Source organism: Phocoena sinus, chromosome 1 (assembly GCF_008692025.1).
Source record: "Phocoena sinus isolate mPhoSin1 chromosome 1, mPhoSin1.pri, whole genome shotgun sequence".
NCBI lineage: Eukaryota > Metazoa > Chordata > Mammalia > Artiodactyla > Phocoenidae > Phocoena > Phocoena sinus.
Genome location: NC_045763.1, coordinates 180,921,555 through 180,944,669, shown reverse-complemented (window position 1 = coordinate 180,944,669; position 23,115 = coordinate 180,921,555). Strand labels below are relative to the sequence as shown.

Genomic DNA, 23,115 nt, shown 5'->3' with positions numbered 1-23,115 from the left:
CTCTTTCCTGATAGAAAATACAATAGGATATTCTAACACCACCTGCCATTTACAACTGTGACTAGATTCTACAAATGCGGAAGTGAAAAGAGACGCCAGCATAGTAAATTTGATTGTTTTCTGAGAGGAAAAAGAACTTAAATTTTATGTCACTAAAGATGGCAAGTTGTGGAATAGTATTTGTTGCAGGTAAATGGCCTGCCATTTGAGGCTATTTCTCACCCGGTCTGTGAATGAGATTTTCTGTATCTGTTTTCATTGGTATCAGAAAGGTCAAGAGAAAGAGCACTGAACCGTCCGGTGGAGACCTGTGTTCTCATTCTGTCTCTGAAACAGCTTTTCAGCAATGTTTTCGTATCTTTTTTTCTGCCATGTAAAATAATACAATAACAGAAACCTCTTTTTTAAATACTTTCTAAGAATATATGAAAGATAAAAATGATACATTATTTTTTAAAAGTTTTATATAATTATTTTTAAACACACGTAGCAACTGAAACTATAATGTGTTAGCACTCCATTAAAATGACACTGATCGCTCACCCCAAAATGAGAACTCTGCTCACCCCAAAATGATCCATCCCTGTGGGCTCCTGTGGCACTCTCCGCGCAGACGGCAACTGGCACTTATCACACAGCTACAATGTGCACATGCAGGGTGAGGTGATGTCACATGTGTTCTTTTATTCCATCCCAACACATTTAAGGTGCACTGACTTGCCTGTGTCCCATAGTTAGTAAATGACAGTGTCTCTGCCATTCCTGTCTCCTCCTGGTCAACCCACCTCTCCATAACACCTTCGGATTATGTCCTTTGGTATTTTAGTCATCTGTATTTGTTGAAAACTATTAACATATAAAGCCAAACCAGTGGTTTAAAACTTGTTAACACTTTCCTAAATTTTATTTCATAATTCAAATAAAATTCATATATTCATCTGTTATACACCCAGGTTATTTCCTAATGCTTAAGAAATACATTATAAACCATGATTTTAAATACTGCAGCTCCATTTATAACAATGTCGCTCAAATGCTTTAGCTTTAAAGTGATCCTGATGCATGTATAAGAACGTGTTTCAATAACTTAAATACAATTTCAGTTCAAACAACTATTTACTTTAGATTTATTTGATTTGTTTGTATTACTCTTTTTTTTTTTTTTTTCGGTACGCGGGCCTCTCACTGTTGTGGCCTCTCCCGTTGCGGATCAACAGGCTCCAGACGCGCAGTCTCAGCGGCCATGGCTCACGGGCACAGCTGCTCCGCGGCATGTGGGATCTTCCTGGACCGGGGCACGAACCCGTGTCCCCTGCATCGGCAGGCGGACTCTCAACCACTGCGCCACCAGGGAAGCCCTGTATTACTCTTAATATTACTTAGCAATGTGATTCTTACTGCAGCTTTTCACTGCTACTGATATGGAAAAAAAAAGTGATTTGGTCTACGTCTGCATGATGCCAAAATGGCTGGGTGAAAAGTGATAAGTACAGTCAGTCATCCAGATGTTTTTGTATTTCCAGATGCTTGGCTTCAAGCATCAGCGGGTCCTACTTTGTGTCTTAATACTTACATATCATCCAAATGATTTTCAGTTTTCATTTGGATGTTTACTGTTACATGCATGCAGCCATTAAGTATAGACAATTAATTGACCTTCAAAAACATACCTACACAGTGTGGTCCAGTCTCTCTGGAAACATTCTTTTTATGACTAGTGTTACTATGTATGGCGCCATGTCATTATAACTCTAGGTAGCAATAGAAATTGAATGCAGTTACACTGAGTAGCACTTCTGTGGCTGATTGTCTAATAAATGGAAAATTCATAACTGTAAAATTCTTTCACAAAGTTCATCCAGGAACCCAACCAATCTGTTGGAATTGGTTTATAATTCTGTATGAAACAAAAGAAAACAAAAAGAGTTGGGGGGAAGAAAACACAAATAAGGGGAACTCTGCACCAAAAGAAAAATGTACAGGGCAGGAAAAAAAAAAAAATTCCTCTGACTTTATCAGCTTTGGCGACTCACTATGACTAATGCTGTGCTAACATGCACAGTGGCATCTCTACATCAATACAGGTGACTAAGATGTGAGATCATGAATTCCTGGCGGTCAGGGATAGTTCCACTCTGAGCTATGCAATTTTCATTAGCTGTCAAATTAAGTTCAGAAATTCCCTCACACCCAAATATTTTTAAAGATATCAGTTTCAGGGCTTCCCTGGTGGCGCAGTGGTTGAGAGTCCACCTGCCGATGCAGGGGACACGGGTTCGTGCCCCGGTCCAGGAGGATCCCACGTGCCGCGGAGCGGCTGGGCCCGTGAGCCATGGCCACTGAGCCTGTGCGTCCGGAGCCTGTGCTCCGCAACGGGAGAGGCCACAACAGTGAGAGGCCCGCGCACCGCAAAAAAAAGAAAAAAAAAAAAAAAGATATCAATTTCAAAGAGGGATTGGAATTACACGCATTTCCCTTAAGTATTAAGTAGAAAGGTAAAACGATGAGAGATTCCCAAGTTGACGCGCTGGCTTTGGTAGAGAAGCAGCGTTCCTGGAAAATAATCTAAGAATGCTCCCCTTCTTCTTATATAATTAATTTAAAGCAAAAAGCCATTCCACCTCATCTTGGTTTTCAGGACGGCGCTTTCAGCGGGTCCTCCTTTTGTCTCTTCAAATGCTTCTTGGCTTGATTCTTCCTTCCCTTCCCACGCCCCCCTCTCTCCTTGACCCTCCTTTCTTTCCCCTTCTTGGTTACTTGCTACGTCATTCTTTTTCCCTTTTCCTTATATGGAAAGATCAGCTTCACTGGAGGGAGAAGACTCCACTTCAGTGTGACTCTTCACTTCATGCCCTTAAGGGTAAGAGAAGGGCCAGGGCCGCTCCTGCCCTCCTGCCTCCCCCTCCCCCTCCCCCAGATATCCAGTCAGAATACCCCATTGCCTGAGGTGGAAGGCTGTCGTGTGAGAACCCAAGAAAAGTGACATCCAAACTTTGAGTGCAATGTGTCGGCCCGAGTATGCCGGAAAGTCTACTGCTGGCACAGCACTGCTGTCACCCCTTCCTAAGACGGCCTCCCCTGCATCACAGAGATGCCAGAAAATACACCTTCTCAAGTCTCCTTCTCCCAGTGCCTCGTGCCTTGAGCTTGCCAATGAGGGGCACTTATGGGTTTGGAAAGTGGGAGAGAAGCCAGGATTCTCTGGACATTTCCTAGACTGGTCCCACACATGCACAGATGTGCCTCATAACAGCTTCCTAGGGAGTCTGGAGACCACTCATTCCACTGCTGCAGGATGGGATGGCTGGAAACTTCCCTGAGGTTCTTCAGAACTTCAGCGCTTTCCTAGGAGCTTTCAAGAACCCCCACTTTGGTGCTTTGGACAAAGATCTTTCCTGGAAACTTCTTTGACTTCCTTTGGCCATCATACAAGCAGTGACAGCCTCTTGGATTTGATGGCACGTGACCTTCGCTGTCACTCAGGGCCCTGTGCCTAGAAGGGTCCTGTATGAATTTCCTAGAGCTTCCATAACAAACTACCAGAAACCAAGTGGCTTAAACAACAGAAATGTATTGCCTCACTGTTTCCAAGTCTGTGATCGAGGTGTCATCAGGACTGGTTCCTTCAGAGGGCTGTGAGGAAGAATCTATTGCAGGCCTCTCCCTCGTTTCTGATGGTCGACTGGCAATCTTTGACATCCTTTGGCTTACAGAAGCATCACCAGAATCTCTGTCCTCTGTCCTCAAATAGGAATTAAGGGCTTACAAATTACATAGGCTGTTCTGTGTACAAGCCCTTAATTCCTACAGTAAACTCTTCATATCTGAAATATATAGAATGAATTTTTTCCTGACCAAATCCTGATTGATACACAGACCTAAGATAGAAAAGACTGGAGTAGCATACTCAAACAAGCAGAACTGTTCAGGTTTCAGTCCAGTGTTCAGATTAAAGGAGAGAAGCTGAGGGTCACAGATACAGCACAAATGCAGTTGGAGTAGAAGCCCCGTACTCTTCACCCCCAACCTAGGTGAGCTGGGGATTTGACAGAACCGCAGATATGTGCTGGAATCCCAGGAAAAAGGTTGTTAGTGTCCCATTTTCCTTCTAGAACTCTGGAAACACATGAGGCCGCCATAATTGCCAAGCCACCGTAGCACAAAACGGTTGAAGAGAGAAAACTACACAGGACCTGAGTAAGTGAAATTGTTTTATAGAGAATGCTTGTGGAAACATTAAAGCCGCCAAGTGCTTTCAAAATAAGTGAAGTAATTACTTTTTTATAAGGCTGAGTTAGAGAATTTTAAACATTGTACCTGCTACTATTGCTTTCCTTCTTCCCCCTCTCCTCTGCCGTTCATCACAGAAGAGCAGAGGGACGTGGGTTTTGTGGGGAGACCGCCCAGGCCCATGCTCTGCTCTCCACTGCTACTAGCGAGGCTGGATGTAGTTAGTGGTCAGTGAATGGTAGGTATTATCTGCAGTCATTTGTTCTTCCCTGTATTCCTTCCTCAATTTCTCCAAGTAGAGAATAGAATCTTTAAAAATTTTGAAAAGTAATTGGAAGCAAAGACAACTCTGCAAGGGAATCTGGAATCGCTTCAAACTCAGTTAAACACAGATGCGATGCTAAGAGTATAGGAGCTAGAAACCGGAAAAATTTGGAGCAGCCACTATATTAAATATGGTTTTAAAAATCTACCATGACATATAAATACCTGCTGAACAACAGTAAATACATAACTACAATTGGATAATATCTGAGGTGGGTCAAGAGACTTTAAATCAGGGGAAAAGAAAGTAGGCAATGGGGCTTTCCAGGACTGGAAAGTTGCAAAATATTAATTGAAGGTCAAGGGCAAGAAAGTTAACAATAGAGATGACAGAGGTACATCAGTAAAACAGCTCCCCATTGAGTTCAGGCTTGTTAAGGAGACATCAAGATATGGAAGGAGTGATGGACAGCATGAGTGTGGAGAGGCCAGGTGACTGAGATTCTGCTAAAGATGAAGTAAGATTTCAACAGAAGCAAGAAAGTGAGAAACTCGGGTTGTGGTGAGAATTTTGGTTGTAAAGCAATGGCAGGGTCTAAACTGAAGTGTGGCGTTGTATCTCTATAGTGGAGTAGAGATGGAGGTCACTGAAATTAAGAAGCTCAAGAAGTTCCAAAAGCTTGGTCCATAAAATTCTGCAATAGCTCCTAATTGGATTTAGATAAACCGAAAACTTATTTTGGTACCTAAAAACCTTTGTAATATTTTCAAGTTCATTTCCCATGACAATCCTATCATCCCTTTACACGCCAGTCCTATCAGACCATTTGCTTTTTCTCAAACCCACCACGTACTTCTACCCTCCTACGAGTTTGGACACACTGCTCTCTCTCCCTCTCTCTCTGGAAAATTCTTTCCCACCTGTCCACCTGATGAAGTCCTCCTTTAAGGCTTCTGTTAAATGTCCCATCCTCAGTGAAGTCTTCCCCTATTTCCTTACTGGTTTCATTCTCTGTGTTTCACAGCCCTTACACCATTATATTTTACTTATTTGTTACTTGCTTATCTCCCACAACTGCTTTGAAGACAAAGATCCTTGCCTATTATTAATGGTAACAGCTGACATTCACTGAGAGTTTATTTCACACCAGATACTGTGCTAATAAGCATTTTATGTGAATGATGTTATTTTGCTTAATTGTCAAAAAATTATCCATGAGGCACTACTATGATGCCCATTTTATTAAGGATGAAACTGAAGCCCAGAGAAGTTAAGAAATTTGAAGCTGATCAAAAAGTTAGAAAGTGGGTAGAGTCAGGATTAAGTAAGTCAGGATGAAACTGAAGCCCAGAGAAGTTAAGAAATTTGAAGCTGATCAAAAAGTTAGAAAGTGGGTAGAGTCAGGATTAAGTAAGTAACAGCTTACAAGGAAGAGAAGAGAGTCAAGAACCAAACGATGGTCTTTCAGGAGCAGTGGGCTGAGTGAGAAAGCCAACTTTCCTCCTGGCCCTGAGAATCAAGGGGAGAGGAACCCTTTAATAAGTGTTGTGTGCAAAGTGGTTTCATCAGAAAAATACCAAGTTCCAGCAAAGGCCAAGGAATTAAAGTTGCATTGGAAAAAAATTAAAATGTTTTGTTTATTTACTTGCATTTGAGAAAAGACTGTGGGGGTGGAGTGGGGGGAAGCAGGTGACCATTATTCTGGAAATCAGGAAGGAGTTTTTCCCATGACACTTCCATAGAAACTACATTAGCGGTGTGTAACTCGAGGTTAGATCTCCCTTCTGAATCCAGCTATCTACAGGATATCTCCGCTAACTATCTCACAGGCATCATTCAACAATTCCAAATACAGACTCTCTCTCTTCCGTCCACCCTCTCTGACCCTCTACACCCCCATCCCTGTCAGTAAATGGGATTATCATCCAGGTCACCCAAGCCAGATTTCTAGCAACTATCGTCATCTCACTTGTTATTTCCCACATCCTAATTAGTCATCAAATCCTGTCATTTCTCCCTTAGAAATGGATCTAAGGTGCCATCCCCATTGCTGTAAACTTATCCAGACCCTCACCATCTCTCATCCGGTCTGACTACTACTGGCTTCTTTCTTCCTAATCACTCTCTACATTTCTGACAGTGATCTTTATATGATATAAATCTGATTTTACTATCGTCTGTGCAAATTTTTAAAATACTTTCTCCTTGTCTAGGAAAAAGCACAGTGTCTTGGAATACTGTAGAAGCTTCTAAAAGATGTGGACTCTGTTGGGGCCACCTACAAGGATGGTCTTGCGGCCCACCGTGTCTCATGCCCCTAGACTGCACAGAGCTGTTCTCCTTACTTGTAAAGCCCACTCCTCCCTCCCTTCTGCCCTGGCTGATTCCAGTTAGTTCTCCAAGATTGAGGTCCAGTGTCACATGATTCTGGAAACTGTAGTGAACCACTTAGACCTGCCTTAAGCACCACTTCACTGTAATATAAAAGTATATATTATATTGTACAGCAATTGCTTTATTTGTCAATTTTATCTACAAAATTGCTAGATTTTTGAGGTCAAAGTCTTTGTCTTTTAACACTGAGATCTGTAGCATTTAGCACATATTCTGGGACATAGCAAATGCTCAATGAATTGTGAGTGAATGATCATGTCATAGCTATGGAGTGACTCACCTTCTCTCCTGGAAGTGATCGGCATGCCAGGATGCAGCTTTTCAACGCTTCCACAAGCCTGGGCCCAGTCAAAATCAAAGCCATAAAGTCAAATCTGTGGCTTTGGCAAATGTCTAAACAAAGCATTGTTTCTGAACAATTGTGCCCTAAACTTCTGATCAGCATTTAGAGATTTTTCAGCTCAATATGCATCTTTCAGCAATTAGAGATCAAGGTTAACTCTACTGCAAGATAATGCACATCACAGGTTATCAGCCAGGAGCAGGTCTGGTCACTGACGCTGTCATCACTCATCACAGTGGGGATAGAGGGAACCAGACACACCGTGTGGCATTGACCAACCACTCTGATCACCTTTCTCATTATCTGCAGAGCCCACACTTTGGAAATAATTCCACTTTAGCTTTAAGTTATCATCCTAAATTTCAGAGTCCACCCAATATAATTAATATCTAACAGGCCTCTCTATGCACAACATTTTCCTTTTGAATAAGAATTATATATGCTATTTCTGGGGTCTTTAAGGAATGATATACGGTACATCAGTTACAACACTTGTCAGTGCAAATCTGGACCCAGTATCAGTGCAGAGGTACATAGCACACGTTTCCATTACAGCTATGGGTTTACAGTAGAGGTCTGGATTTCTATATATCAGGTATAACCTTTTAACATCCTGGGACAATGAAAAGAGGCTGTGCCGCTTCCTGCTCTGATTAATAGTGTCAAGCTAGTAAAATAATGATTAGCAAGATGCTATGAGAGATTAGAGTCGGGATTTTTATTTTCAGTGGGAACATCTCTGGATTTTTATACAAAAGGATCTCTGGCTTGTGCATTTAGACACACCTTTCCTAAAGATACCAAAAAGTTATTAACACACCTTTTAAAAAGCATTCACTTAAAGTAGACTTTACAAGCCTAGGATTCATCTCTGAAGGACAACTAAGTTTCATCAATTCCAAAACTGCTATGTTTCACCCTCATATATATATATATATATATATATATATATTTTTTTTTTTTTTTTTTTTTTTGCGGTACATGGGCCGTTCACTGCTGTGGCCTCTCCCGTTGCGGAGCACAGGCTCCGGATACGCAGGCTCAGAGGCCATGGCTCACAGGCCCAGCCGCTCTGCGGCATGTGGGATCTTCCTGGACCGGGCACAAACCTGTGTCCCCTGCATCGGCAGTCGGACTCTCAACCACTGCGCCACCAGGGAAGCCCCACCCTCATATTTTTAACTTCTAGAAACCACCATGGACTTTACAATCAACAGTGCCTTGGTGTTGTGCTATATTTTAGTTGTGGAATTTTTCTTTCTTAGTGTATATGAAGTCAATGTAATTATCAATGATGAATTTAACCCTGATAAAATATGAAAATAGATGTATTCTTTTATTATTTCTAATAATATTTATTACATATTATAATATGTATTAAAGTATTATTAACACTTTATTATTCCCACCAGAATCTACTCCAGGGACCCAGCCTCTCCCTACCCAAAAACTAGGGCTCCCAGGCGCCCCAACTGGAGGGTCCCCAGGCAGACCACCTGGCTGGCCAAGGCAAGGCAGTGAGTTCCTGCCAGCTGTGCCTTCGGGGGGAACGGGCATCATCAGGTGGATTAGAGCTTGTAATTGGCAGATGTCTGGTTTCCCCCAAGAGCACAGGATACAGAACTGGCCTCTCCTGAACCGGGTTCTGGCCCGGATTCCCCCTGTTCCAGAGAGCAATGTGCGGAGCACATGCACAGCTGGCTCCCAGGCCTCCAGGGTCTCTCACAGAGGATGCCTGCTGCCTGACCCGCACATCTCTGGGGGGCTTAGGAGGGCCCATCACACCTGCCACCAGGTGGAATAAGCTCCTTTGGGTAGGTTAGGCTTGGAATTAGGCAGATGCCTTGTGTCTTCATGACCCTTGAACTCTTCCAGGCCATTGGCTACCCTTAACCACAAGAGATACTCTTGGGCAATAGGCACTATTTTATTTATTTAACTAATTATATCATTGTTATTATAGCTATCTAAATCTTCTTTGTTTCTGAAAGGTATGCTTTCAGCAAGAGTCATAACTGGAATAACTCTTTAATATTAAGCATGCTTTTTGCTCATTTTGTTAACCCCTTTCATATTTTGCCCTATTCCCTCCTCCTCTTATCATTCGTGAAAGTTTAAGAATGTTCTTGACTCTATTTCATCCCCATCTTTCCAGAATATTCATGGAGGCTAGACCTCGTTCTAGGAGAGGAAAAAACGGCTCTTTTCTCGTCAGTCCTAAGGGCAGGCGGAGAGCGGCAGTGCCTTCCTGTTCTGCCTTGTCTGTGACCCTTCCTAGAGTGCTGGTCTACTGTGGAAATGCTCTTCCGCCTCCCCTACTCTAACCAGCTCGCCCTTCATTCCTCTTCTCCAGCCATTTTTCTCTCAACCCGTCTCTGTGCTATACCTCCAAACTTCATCCCATCTGAAATGTCATAACATGTACAAAGATGTTACTTGATTTTAAAATCTTACTTTCCTAAGTCAATAGGCATGACTTCCTTAATCTACTGCCCATATTTTGTATGTGTGTAGATATACATTTTTAATGTGTAAAAGTGAGAAAATCTATACCAAGTTTAAATTGGAGTAACCCATTTCAGGGTCTCCAAGATGCTATGTTTGAAAAACACACTACTTTTCTGAGTGGCTTATATCTTGCTTAATTTTTTAAGTTTCTTGGGAAGATTATAGAAAAATTATGAAGTTCACATTTTATGTTAAATATGCCAATATTATACATTTCACCCTTCGGTAATTACAATCTTTTCGTCATAAACATCTTTCTTCTGTTTCTCTTCATTAGGATAACTGTTATTCCTGAGTATTTGAAAAGTTATAATATTAACAATTTCTTAAATCCTTTATTTTATGATATGGCAGCTTCAGAAATTAAATTCTTACCTAGACATATCATAATATTCCAGTTTTAACTCATAAACAGAGTGCAGAGGTTATGACCTCAGTTAACCCATTCCTGAGTATGAGTCTAATATATTCAAAAAGAAAGCAGTTCAGGTATAAGAAAATGATCTGTAAAAATTATTGGTCAACATGGTGTAAACAATGATAATAGTGGGGGACTTTAACATTCCACTTACACCAATGGACGGATCATCCAGACAGAAAATTAATAAGGAAACACAAGCCTCAAATGACACATTAGAACAGATAGACTTCATTGATATTTATAGGACATTCCATCTGAAAGCAGCAGAATACACTTTCTTTTCAAGTGCACATGGAATATTCTCCAGGATAGATCACATCTTGGATCACAAATCAAGCCTCAGTAAATTTAAGAAAATTGAAATCATATCAAGCACCTTTTCTGACCACAACACTATGAGATTAGAAATCAATTACAGGAAAAAAACTGTAAAAAACACAAACACATGGAGGCCAAACAATATGCTACTAAATAACCAGTGGATCACTGAAGAAATCAAAAAATACCTAAAGACAAATGACGGTGAAAACACAATGACCCAAAACCTATGGGATGTGGCAAAAGCAGTTCTAAGAGGGAAGTTTATAGCAATACAATCCTATGTCAAGAAACAAGAAACATCTCAAATAAACAACCTAACCTTACACCTAAAGCAACTAGAGAAAGAAGAACAAACACAACCTAAAGTTAGTAGAAGGAAAGAAATCATAAAGATCAGAGCAGAAATAAATGAAATAGGAATGAAGAAAACGATAGCAAAGATTAATGAAACTAAAAGCTGTTACTTTGAGAAGATAAACAAAATTGATAAACCTTTAGCCAGACTCATCAAGAAAACAAGGGAGAGGAGTCAAATCAATAAAGTTAGAAATGAAAAAGGAAAAGTTACAACTGACAACACACAAAAACAAAGGATCATAAGAGACTACTACAAGCAACTATATACCAATAAAATGGAAAACCTGGAAGAAATGGACAAATTCTTAGAAAGGCACAACCTTCCAAGACTGAACCAGGAAGAAATAGAAAATATGAACAGACCAATCACAAGCACTGAAATTGAAACTGTGATTAAAAATCTTCCAGCAAGCAAAAGTCCACGACCAGATGGCTTCACAGGTGAATTCTATCAAACATTTAAAGAAGAGCTAACACCTATCCTTCTTAAACTCTTCCAAAAAATTGCAGAGGGAGAAACACACCCAAGCTCATTCTATGAGGCCACCATCACCCTGACACCAAAACCAGACAAAGATACCACAATATGAGAAAATTACAGGCCAGTATAACTGATGAACATAGACGTAAAAATCCTCAACAAAATACGAGCAAACAGAATCCAACAACACATTAAAAGGATCATACACCATGATCAAGTGGGATTTTTCGCAGGGATGCAAGGATTCTTCAATATATGCAAATCAATCAATATGATACACCATATTAAGAAACTGAAGAATAAAAACCAAATGATCATCTCAGTAGATGCAGAAAAAGCTTTTGACAAAGTTCAACACCCATTTATGATAAAAACTCTCCAGAAATTGGGCATAGAGGGAAACTGCCCCAACATAATTAAGGCTGTATATGGCAAACCCACAGCAAACATCATTCTCAATGGTGAAAAACTGAAAGCATTTCCTCTAAGATCAGGAACAAGACAATGATGTCCACTCTCGCCACTATTATTCAACATAGTTTTGAAAGTCCTAGCCACGGCAACCAGAGAAGAAAAGGAAATACAAGGAATCCAAATTGGAAAAGGAGAAGTAAAACTGTCACTGTTTGCAGATACAATACTATACATAGAAAATCCTAAAGATAACACCAGGAAAATTCTAGAGCTAATCAATGAATTTGGTAAAGTTGCAAGATACAAAATTAATGCACAGAAATCTCTTGCATTCCTATACACTAACAACAAAAGATCAGAAAGAGAAATTAAGGAAACATTCCCATTTACCATTGCAACAAAAAGAATAAAATACCTGGGAAGAAACCTACCTAGGGAGGCAAAAGACCTGTACTCAGAAAACTATAAGATACTGATGAAAGAAATCAAAGATGACACAAACAGATGGAGAGATATACCATGTTCTTGGATTGGAAGAATCAATATTGTCAAAATGACTATACTACCCAAAGCAATGTACAGATTCAGTGCAATTCCTATCAAATTACCATTGGCATTTTTCACAGAATTAGAACAAAATGTTTTACAATTTGTATGGGAACACAAAAGACCCCAAATAGCCAAAGCAATCTTGAGAAAGAAAAACAGAACTGGAGGAATCGAGCTCCCTGACTTCAGACTAAACTACAAAGCTACAGTAATCAAGACAGTATGGTATTGGCACAAAAAGAGAAATATAGGTCAATGGAACAGGATAGAAAGCCCAGAGAGAAACCCATGAAGCTATGGTCACCTAATCTATGACAAAGGAGGCAAGACTATACAATGGAGAAAAGACAGTCTCTTCAATACATGGTGCTGGGAAAACTGGACAGCTACATGCAAAAGAATGAAATTAGAATGCTCCCTAACACCATACACAAAAATAAGCTCAAAATGGATTAAAGACCTAAATGTAAGGCCAGACACTCTGAAACACTTAGAGGAAAACATAGGCAGAACACTCTATGACATAAATCGCAGCAAGATCTTTTTTGACACACCCCCTAAAGGAATAAAAACAAAAATAAAGAAATGGGACCTAATTAAACTTAAATGCTTTTGCACAGCAAAGGAAAACATAAATAAGATGAAAAGACAACCCTCAGAATGGGAGAAAATATTTGCAAATGAAACAACTGACAAGGGATTAATCTCCAAAATATACAAACAGCTCAAGCAGCTGAATTATCAAAAATACAAACCCAAGCAAAAAATGGAAAGAGGACCTAAATAGACATTTCTCCAAAGAAGACATACAGATGGCCAAGAGGCACATGAAAAGATGCTCAACATCACTAATTATTAGAGAAATATAAACGGCAATGGTACTAGTAGCAATATTGAGGATGTTAAAATAGTGACAACCAGCATATGCATAGACTTAAATAGTTCATGAAAAAACTTTCATTAAGTCATGTCATTCTCACCAGGACCCTGAGGTTAGGTGATATTATTATGCCTATATGTTAAAATGAGGAAACAGAAGCTCAGAACTCTTGTTATTTATCAATACCAAACCACTAGAGAACATCAAAGCTGGGCCTGGAATCCCTGTCTCCTGCTAATTCCTCATATTACAGGCTAGTATCATGTATGACCATATCTCCTCCTCACTCAGCCCGCGCACCCTGCTCATAGCTGGGAAGGCACTAAGAGGAGGAGTCAGAGGGAGACAGAGTTTAGGATGGAGCACGTCATCCGTAACTACTGCCTAAACCACAAGCCAATCATCAGAGCAAACACGACCGGAGAGACATCACCCCTTTCTAAAACATCTCTGCAGTCCTTGCCCCTTGCATTCAGCTCATTGTTATTCATTCAAAAATAATAATAAATGTAGCCAGAGGACAGAAGTCTCAGCTCTACATCCTGGAAGTGGTGCACCCCTGCTCTGCTATGGTCCGTTTTCTCTCTGGAGTGTTTCCTGACCCTGAGCGGCATCTTCCTTTGTGCTTCCTCTGCACTCTGTTCAGAGAGAGACTGTAATTTTTGTTTACACCCCTCCTCCCTGAATAAATTTTGCCTTAGTCATCTTTATATTTCCACGGTCCGGCAGAGTGTCCAGTGCCTTGCAAGGCTGTGATAAATATTTGCTGAGCAAATAGCATTTGTTATTTTGTGCACTCATTCAACACACATTTGTCAAAAGCCAGAAACTACATTTCATCATAAAAACTACTTCAAATGGCTCTAGTCCTGAGCAAAGGCCTGAACAGTGTTTAATTGCCTTTACATGACACCACCAAAAGTTGGTCAATTTAATAATTAAGAGCATACAGAAAAACAACCATTTTCCTTTGATAAAATAAAGATACAGCCTGTGAAATTCAGAATTTCTCTTTAGGCTGTTATACATTATTTTCCTTTGAGGTCTGAAAGATAATTGTTATGGGTATATTACATGGTGAGTAAAATTTGAGATATCTAGGTAGGTGCTCATAGAATCAATATTTAAGTGTTATTTAAACTGGTGTCATATATTGAGTATGTTTATATAAATATGGACTATTTATTAAAAATTATTCCCAGTAAATTGATGTAAGTTCATCAAGTTTTATGCCTTAATTTTATAATCAGGATTATACTTTCAGTAAAAAAAATCTTTCAATAGTAACGATAATATTATTTCTCATGAAATAAGCTTATATTTTATAATATATAATATTTTATTTTTCCCAGATTATTTTCATGACCATTAAATTACCCACTTGGTTCATCATAGATGCTTCAAAGTGCTTTAGTTGATCAAAAATACATTTAGGCATGATGGAACATCAAGAATAGGTTCTAATCTCCACACTGACTGAAATTCAAAATATGCCTTTAATAAATGCCACTGTAATTGCAGTGTCAGAGTTCGCTACCTCTTAGAATCAGAATGGATGAGGACTACTGGAGAAAGCTCAGAGAAGAACATGAAGAATTATCAAAAAAAAAAAAAAAAGCTCTGATAGGAAATTTTAAATGAGTAAAAAGATGCAGAGAAGTAGGGTAAGTCTCAGGCGTGGATGTGAAAGACGCTGCATGACGATATGGTTGATCTGAACTTCTAAGGAAGCCTGCATGGTTGCTAGAAATATTGTGAAGGATAGACCTGTGCTGAATAATCTGGACATCCCGCCAGAGGGCAGAAGAAAGCAGGCCGGGGAAGGTGTGCTCTCATTTCGTTTGCGTGATCCGTGATCCTTCAGTGTTCATTTCTGTCCTAAATTTTAAAGGAAAAAAGGTGCTATTGTGATACTTCTCTTTCACTCTTTCCTCTCAAATAATAGTCCATTTACTTGGATTATTGTATTACTCTCCATTGGGCACCCTAATTCTACCTTAACCTCTCCCTTCAGCATATCCTCAACATAATAAGCAAAGACATTTTATTAAAATGCAAGTCAAGGGACTTCCCTGGTGGTCCAGTGGTAAAGACGCCACCTTACAATGCAGAGGATGGGGGTTCGATCCCTGGTTGGGGAACTAAGATCTTGGGGAACTAAGATACCATATGCTATGGGGCAACTAAGCCCACGTGCCACAACTACTGAGCCTGTGTGCCTCAACTAGAGCTTGTGAGCTGCAAACTACAGGGCCCACACACTCTGGAACCTGTGCACCACAACTACAGAGCCCACACGCCCTGGAGCCTACGTGCCACAACTACAGAGAATCCCATGCGCCACACCTAGACAGAAGCCCGTGCACCACAACGAAAGATCCCACATGCCTCAACGAAGATCCTACATGCTGCAACTAAGACCCAACGCAGCCAAAAATAAATTAAATAAATAAATAAAATGCGAGTCAAACCATTTCAGTCTTCTGCTCAAAACTCTTCAACAAGTTTGGGATTAACAGATACTCACTACTATGTATAAAATAGATAAACAACAAGGACCTATTGTATAGCACAGGGAACTATATTCAATATCTTATAATAATCTATAATGGAAAAGAAACCAATTCAATTTCTTGTACACCTGAACCTAACACAACATTGTAAATCAACTATACTTCAACAAACATTAAAAAAAAAAAACAAAACTCTCCAACAACTTCCCATCTCACATAGAGGAAGAGCCAAAGTCATTACCATGACCTATAAGTCTCAGTAATCTGACCCTATTATGTCTCCTCCTTGCCCACTCCACTCCAATCACATAGATCTCATTGCTGCTTCTCCAACATTCCATGGACTCTGCCTCAGGGCCTTTGCACATGCTGTTCCTCTTCCAGGGGTGCTATTCCACAAGGCATTTGCCCGACTCCCTTTCTCACCTCCCTAGAACTTTATTCTCCTGTCAACTTCTCAGTGAGGCCTTCCCTGGTCATTCTACCTAAAGCTTAATCCCTAATTCCCTCTTTTTCTGTTTTACATTTTTCCACTGAGTTTACCACCACCTACCCTACTACATATTTTTACCTACCTATTACTTATTTTATACATGTCTATCTCTTTCTTCTTGAATGTAAGGGGACTTTTTCATCACTTTTCTTATTATATTTACAGAAACAAAACAATGCCTGACACATTGCAGGGACTCAATATATACATATGTGCTTGTTCACTAAATTAATGACTGAATGAACTCAACAAACATTTATTGTTACCCATATCATTTATCTGGAACTGTTTCCAGTAATAAATAGTATATATACATATGTATACACTGTATATATAAAATAAATATATAAGTATGTAAAATAAAATATATAAAATAAAATATAAATATATTAAAATATACATATAACTACTTTGTGTTGACTCTTTTTCCTCGTCTCATAAAGTTTGTGAAATAAGAATCAAGGATGCCACATGAGAATCCACGTAATTGTCTACATCGGTGGTTCTCAAAGTGTGGTCCCCAAACTAGCAGCATCAGCACCGCCTGGGAACTTGCTATAAATGCAGCTCTTGGACCCCACCTCAGATCTATTGAATCGGAAACTGTACTTTAATAGTGAGTCTGTTGCATGCTAAAGTTTGAGAACCACTGGTAGAGATTATAAATTCATTAAGCTGGAAATGGCAATTGAACTTTTAATGCATTCTCATTTTCGTATTACGGATTTCAAATTTTTTGTTGGTAAAATAAGTTTGGAAATATTCCAGCTTTGATAAATGTCAGCAAGTCTTCTTCCTAGGGATGGTACACCTACTCTTCCCTTACATGCCTATACCCCTCTTCCAGGCCTGGTCCTAACGTCTTACACCTGGTCTTGCAACGGCTTTCTAACTAGTCTCCATGTGCTAACTTGTCTCCGTATACTAAGACATTTTCTTGAATATAAAGTGAATTTCTTCACATATTTTTGTTTCTGAAATAGAGCTGGATCTTACAGTCGATAAGTACATTTAATATAGTGTTTTTTCTTATTTCCCAAAAGATTATTTTTATACCAAAGATCTGTTTTACAGTTGAGGAACTAAGATATTTTCCTATATTGTTTTGCTTCACCGTGCATCCAACTGGCCTTCCCCCTGCCCTCCTGTAGCTCTATTTTTCTCATGCTCAGGTATTTTAACGTGAAAAATGTTCATTAGTCAATCGGGCTAATTCTAACGAAGACTTCAATTACAGAATGATCCATTTCAAGCCCTTGAACTAAAAGCAGTCACATGCTCAAAGCTAATATTCTTTTCATTAAAAAAAAGTTGGCCGCTGTTCGCTTTCAGCTGAAATGGAGTTTTTGCTTATGCAGCGCAGATTCCCGCCAGCACCTTGAGCGCCTCTGGAGCCGGAGCCCGCTGCTGTAGCTCGTGAATCCCCCGGCAGGAGGACGCAGAGCGGAGAAGCCCCTTAGGGTGAACCCTCTCTCCAAGTGCTACCACTCTCTCCTCTCCTGCCTCCCTGTCTTTGAAAATTTATTGCGTTTTCTGGCTGTGCTGCTCAGAGGAACGCGGGCTTTTTCCTGTAAGCCGGGTTCTTTATGATCACTCTAAATTTGGACATGGCCCGCCACAGCTCGGGCCTGCGATATAGTTTCCGGGATGCGTCTGGAGGGCCGGGGCGAGCCGGAGCCTCCGCGAACCGGTGCTGAGGGCCGAGGGCTTTCTTCTGTCCTTTTCAGCTCCAGCTTTTTCCCTGATTCTATAGACCTTCTTGGGGGTTCTCATTAATTGGCCTGAGTTGCCATGAACACTGGAAACCACAGGGCAGCGCCAAAAAAACAAGCTTCCTTGAGGGTCTAAAGGTTGGGGCTGTGCAAGAAAATTTTCCAATTGGGTTCACATAAACTTAATTTCTGGCTTCCAGCCAGGCTGTGCATTAGAACCGTCAGCTAAATGTGGTTCCCGGGAGGCAGAAACGAGCACCTCTGGCTCAGAGCTCCGTGGGGAGTTGCTCCTGTGCAGTCAGGCCTGAGAACCACGGAGGAGATCCCAGACGCGGGCTACCTCACTGTGGGAGGAGACTGGTGATCAAGCCTAAACCACACCTTTCTCTCCGAACAAGCCTACCCAGCTAATAACAGACCTTGTTCTTAATGCCTTCTGAGTCGTTCACTGAAATGCTGTTTGCAGGTAAGTTGTATATATGTCCCTTGAAAAGCTGAAATAATCAAATGTAGCTGATTTCTTGGAAAACAAAAGGAGAACATATTTAAATAGGGAACAACACTTTTATATCAGGGTTTGGGCGAGGGAAGTGTCCTCATTGTGGACTTTGCGTGTTTTAGTGAGGAAGAGGCATTGATTCTTATTAGGCCCAGCAGGGATATGATGCAGCCACAGGATACATTAATTTATCGCACAGTGAAATGCCTTATGATGGAGTTTTACTACATTTCACATTTGCGACACACCTGTGACATCTTTTATGCCTAAATTTAAACCACTTAAAAGATTCATTACAATCCAATTAAATTAAAATGTAAATGTAAAAACACGTAGACTGTAAAACATAATTTTTCAAGCTGTGTTTCTGCAATTATAAGACTGTTTCAGAAAACTGTAGTTAAAATGGCTGAAACATGTGATCTCACATCGATTCCTTTTAGTCACCATTCAGGATATTGTATTAGGAGCAGGAAACCGAAGATATTATCTTAATAAACTATAGTGGTTTTTAAATGTGACCTTTATAAACAGAAGCAATCCCAAACCAGCCCTACAAAAATTTACTTCTCATTTTTATTCAAAAATTAATAAAATTGATTTTGGTGGTGAGCACACTGTAGTGTATACAAAAGTAGAAATATAATGCTGTTTGTATGAAACATAATGTTACAAATCAACGGCAGCTCAATAAAAAAAATTTTTAACTTAATAATTGAAATCAATTGCTATAACTCAAGAGAATGGATATGATAGTATGGCATATGAACAAGGGGTTTTTTCATGTAGAAGTACTGTTTTATAAGCTCCTTTAGTACACCCCATAACTTTTAGCATAGTATTGGTAATTCAAAGGCACTCAACAAAATAATTTTCCACTCGACACAAGCATTCTATCATCATGAAGTATGCATAAAGAGAAAGTAAAATCTAGTTTAATATCTATTTATTATACATCAGTTTCATTACTAGGAAGGGTGCCCAGAAAGTTAAGGAAGAATTAATTAGAACAATTCACTAACAGTTTATTAAGCCACCATTATTCACTGTGCTGAGTACTACTCTTTTTAATTCACTAACTTAATACAATAAATACCCCCAAAGTATTGATGAATTAAAGAACAAATATAAGAAATGACTTCTTTCAAAACTAACACTTTAGTGGGAGGAGACAAAAACACATATCTGAAGAAGAGGACAGAATACAGGAAGTTCTTTAATAGAGGTGCAAACTACTATGGAAGTAATAAATAGTCATAATTAATACATAGCTACTAGTAAGTCAGAAATACTTCTTGAGCTGGGTGGTGAACTGAGGATTTAAAATAAAGAAGAACTTCACAGAGTAGATATTGTGAATCGAGGAAGGGCCTTCCAGAAGGATGGAAGCCACTAGAATAAAGAGTGAAGATGCCTTGAGGAAATAGAATGCTTTGGTGGAATGGTGGGTGGAGATATGACCCATAAGTAAGGGACAAATTATGGAGGGTTTTTAGTGAGACATTAAAATTGGTCTCTATGTAGTGGGGAGCTCTCAAAGCCCTTCAGAAGGGAACAGCACAGCCAGGTCTATTTTAGAAGGATTATTTTGGAGGCATTGTTCAGAACCAGTTGGGGAAGATAAGGGTCTGGAGAATGTACTGTGCTTCACACAAGAGATCTGACGGCATGAGGCAAGGCACTGGCAACAGAGTGGATGAGCTCAATTTGGGAGACCTCCTGGATGTCAAAACAACAGAATCTGAGGATTAGCTGTAGGTGAAGGTCAAGGGAGAGGGAGCAAATTTTATATCAGAGCCACTAGGGATATGTCTACTTTGTAAAATAGACATTTCTAGAATCTGTAATATTAGCAAAATGATCCTGGAGCGTTCTGGTACAAATTTTGAAGGGGAATATTTGTTAAATAATTATATTGCTTAGCATACTTGGAAAAAGAATGACAAGACCAAGAAGTAAGTATCAAAGGGTTGGGAAAAGGCAAGTTGGAAGCCAAATACCCCAGGAGGCTACAAAAGTGGCACGAACTAAGGGAAAAAGAGGCATAACAGGAGAATGATGTCACAGAGCTAGTAGTTAGGAAGCCCGGGAAAGTGGTGAGCAGAAGTTAGAACGAACGTGAGAAAGCAAAGACCCCTTACAGTAGACGGGAAATCCACAGAGTAAAACGGTGTAAGGAAGATGGTTGGCATGAAAAACTACCTAAATGGGCAGCTGACTCAGGAGAATGGCGGGAGCGGGGAGGAATGGAGACTGAGCGCGAGGATGATGAACAGCAGGTAGCCTTGTAATGAATGAGCTGCTTGTTACTCTATTACTAAATCAACATCAGCAAAAACTTTGTGAATAGGTATGAGGGACTATTACTTGCTATTTCCAAGAGATTCAACAAGAAGTGACTTCTTTAGGAGTAAGCTCGTGACTTATCTCATCCGCCATGCTCTGTCAGCCTTGCTATCCTTGGTGTGTTTATCACACTTCAACACTAGAAACCCATCTACCCACGTCCATCCTGTGGCCTGCCCCCACCAGGCTGCGGTGGCAGGAGAGGGCACATGTTAGGTTAGCTAGGACGAAGGGCATCTGCTCTGCCGGGAAGCCTGTACTGCCCTGACCCGGAAGGCTAGGTCCTGCAGAGCCCACTAATTCTAGGCTAAATCTATGTTTTAAACAATGTAGGACTCCATTTAAAATGACGACAGTGGCAGTACACAAATGCTTAAGCTCAGTGGATTTTTAGTAGTTTAGGAAGCTTTCTATCTGTTGATGAGTTCCTGTCAAGGCCATTTTCATAAGCAGTTGGATGGGACATAATAGGCCACTTCTGCTTCTGTCACATTAAAGAGAATGCTAATTACATCATCTGGGATTTGAGTGGAATCACACTTACCGGAGTAATCGTGGGGACAGATGCAAGTGTACCGTCCTATCTCGTTGAGGCACGTGGCCTCGTTCTTGCAGGGGTCTGACACACACTCGTCCACTTCCAAGTCGCAGTGCCTGCCTTGATAGCCTGGGACACAGAAGCAGGAGTAGCCATTGATTCCATCCTGGCACACAGCACCGTTGTGGCAGGGGCTGGACGCACACTCATCGTGCTCCAGCTCACAGAATCTTCCGGCATATCCAGCAGGGCAGATGCACACAGGGTGCACAGGGTCCTGATGGCAAAAGCCTCCGTGTTGACAGGAGCTGGTGCCACAGGGAGCAATGGCCGTGTCACAGGTGGTCCCACTGTACCCAGGAGGACATCTGCACAGAAACCTCCTCTCTCCTGGGACACTCACACAAGTGGTATTTCCTGGACAGGGACTGGAGAAGCAAGGGTCTTCCTCATGGTCACAGTCTTTGTCCAAATTAATGGCTGTGCCTGAACAATGGCAACTGCCATCTTTTGAAAAATCCTTGCATGTAGAATTGTTTTGGCAAGAATCTGAGAGGCACTTGGTGTCATTTTTATTGCAAAAGGAATCTACAAGGAAATAAAAAACATCAGGATGAAGCTTACAAATAAATGGTGGACAATAAATTAAAGAAGTTCCTTCTTTCTGCTCTTCATGCATCTCAAAGAAACTCAATGAAATACAAAATTGACTGCATTCTGGTGATGAACTTGTCAAATTTGTCTAATAATGACTTTTGTCACTAATGATGATTTGTCCTTTTTTTTCATACAGCTTCTAATAAGAAACAAAAATGGCTGGTTTCAGATTCTTTGCTTCTCCTGCATTTTCCTTTCTCAGGTATATAAGTGCTGTTGAGCAATGGGGTGAATTGTTAAACTGTCCCATAAATCCCAAATTTCGAAATTCACATTCTCTCATGGAGAATTTTGGGGGTATACTGGGAGATGAGATAAAAAATTGTCTCTGAATATACGAACTGAAACTAATATTTGAATGAATACTATACTTTGGCTTTTGACTGTTATCACAATCACCATTTATGCTCTAAAAAGAAAAGCATAGAAAAGTGAAAATATAAAAATAAAATACCAACTATTTGTGGAAGGTCTACTCTCTGTACCAAGCATGTCAGGTGTTTCACAGATATTATTTATAATCCTCACAGCAACACAATATTGTGTACATCTTAACAGGTGACAGATTAAGTCCCACCGCAAGGAAGCAGATGTTGTAAAGTTTATGGACTTTCAATTTTCTGAAAGCTTCTCTGTTCTAGGGATACATTTTTAAAATTCTAATTGGAATGATAACCTGCAAGAAAGCAAAAATTCTATGATTCTTTTCCAAATTCACTGGCTATATGCATGTGTACAAAGTTTCCCTGAATCTACACACATTATGATCACAGAGAATCTTTATGATTTGGCAACTCAATTGCATCAGCTCACAAAACACTGTCTTTTGCATGTGGATTTATCTAATACATCATTCTCTTATTTTTACCTCCTGTCTCACAATATTACTCACTAATATAATAGTGGGTAAGAGTACAGGCTTATAATTTTAAAAATTACAAAATGAATAGTTTGCTCTTATGAGACATAAATCAACTACTGTCAGAAGAAAATAGCATGTAAACTTTGGTAAATATGTATAATGATAAATTTCTTCCCCATCTTCCTGCAGAAAGAGAAGGTTTTTTTTTTTAACATCTTTATTGGAGCATAATTGCTTTACAATTTTGTGTTAGATTCTGCTGTATAACAAAGTGAATCAGCTATATGTACACATATGTCCCCATATCTCCTCCCTCTTGCGTCTCCCTCCCA

General features: G+C 40.0%; 1 protein-coding gene across 2 annotated transcripts in view; it reads right to left on the bottom strand.

Annotated features, from left to right (window-relative positions):
• The window catches only part of CRB1 (crumbs cell polarity complex component 1), a 256,838-nt gene that overhangs the window by 124,076 nt on the left and 109,647 nt on the right, over positions 1–23,115 (bottom strand). For both annotated transcript variants that reach the window (XM_032613001.1, XM_032613006.1), the window contains exon 2: positions 21,271–21,852. In XM_032613001.1, the coding sequence (XP_032468892.1) occupies positions 21,271–21,852 (582 nt within the window). The remainder of the gene's footprint in view (positions 1–21,270; positions 21,853–23,115) is intronic.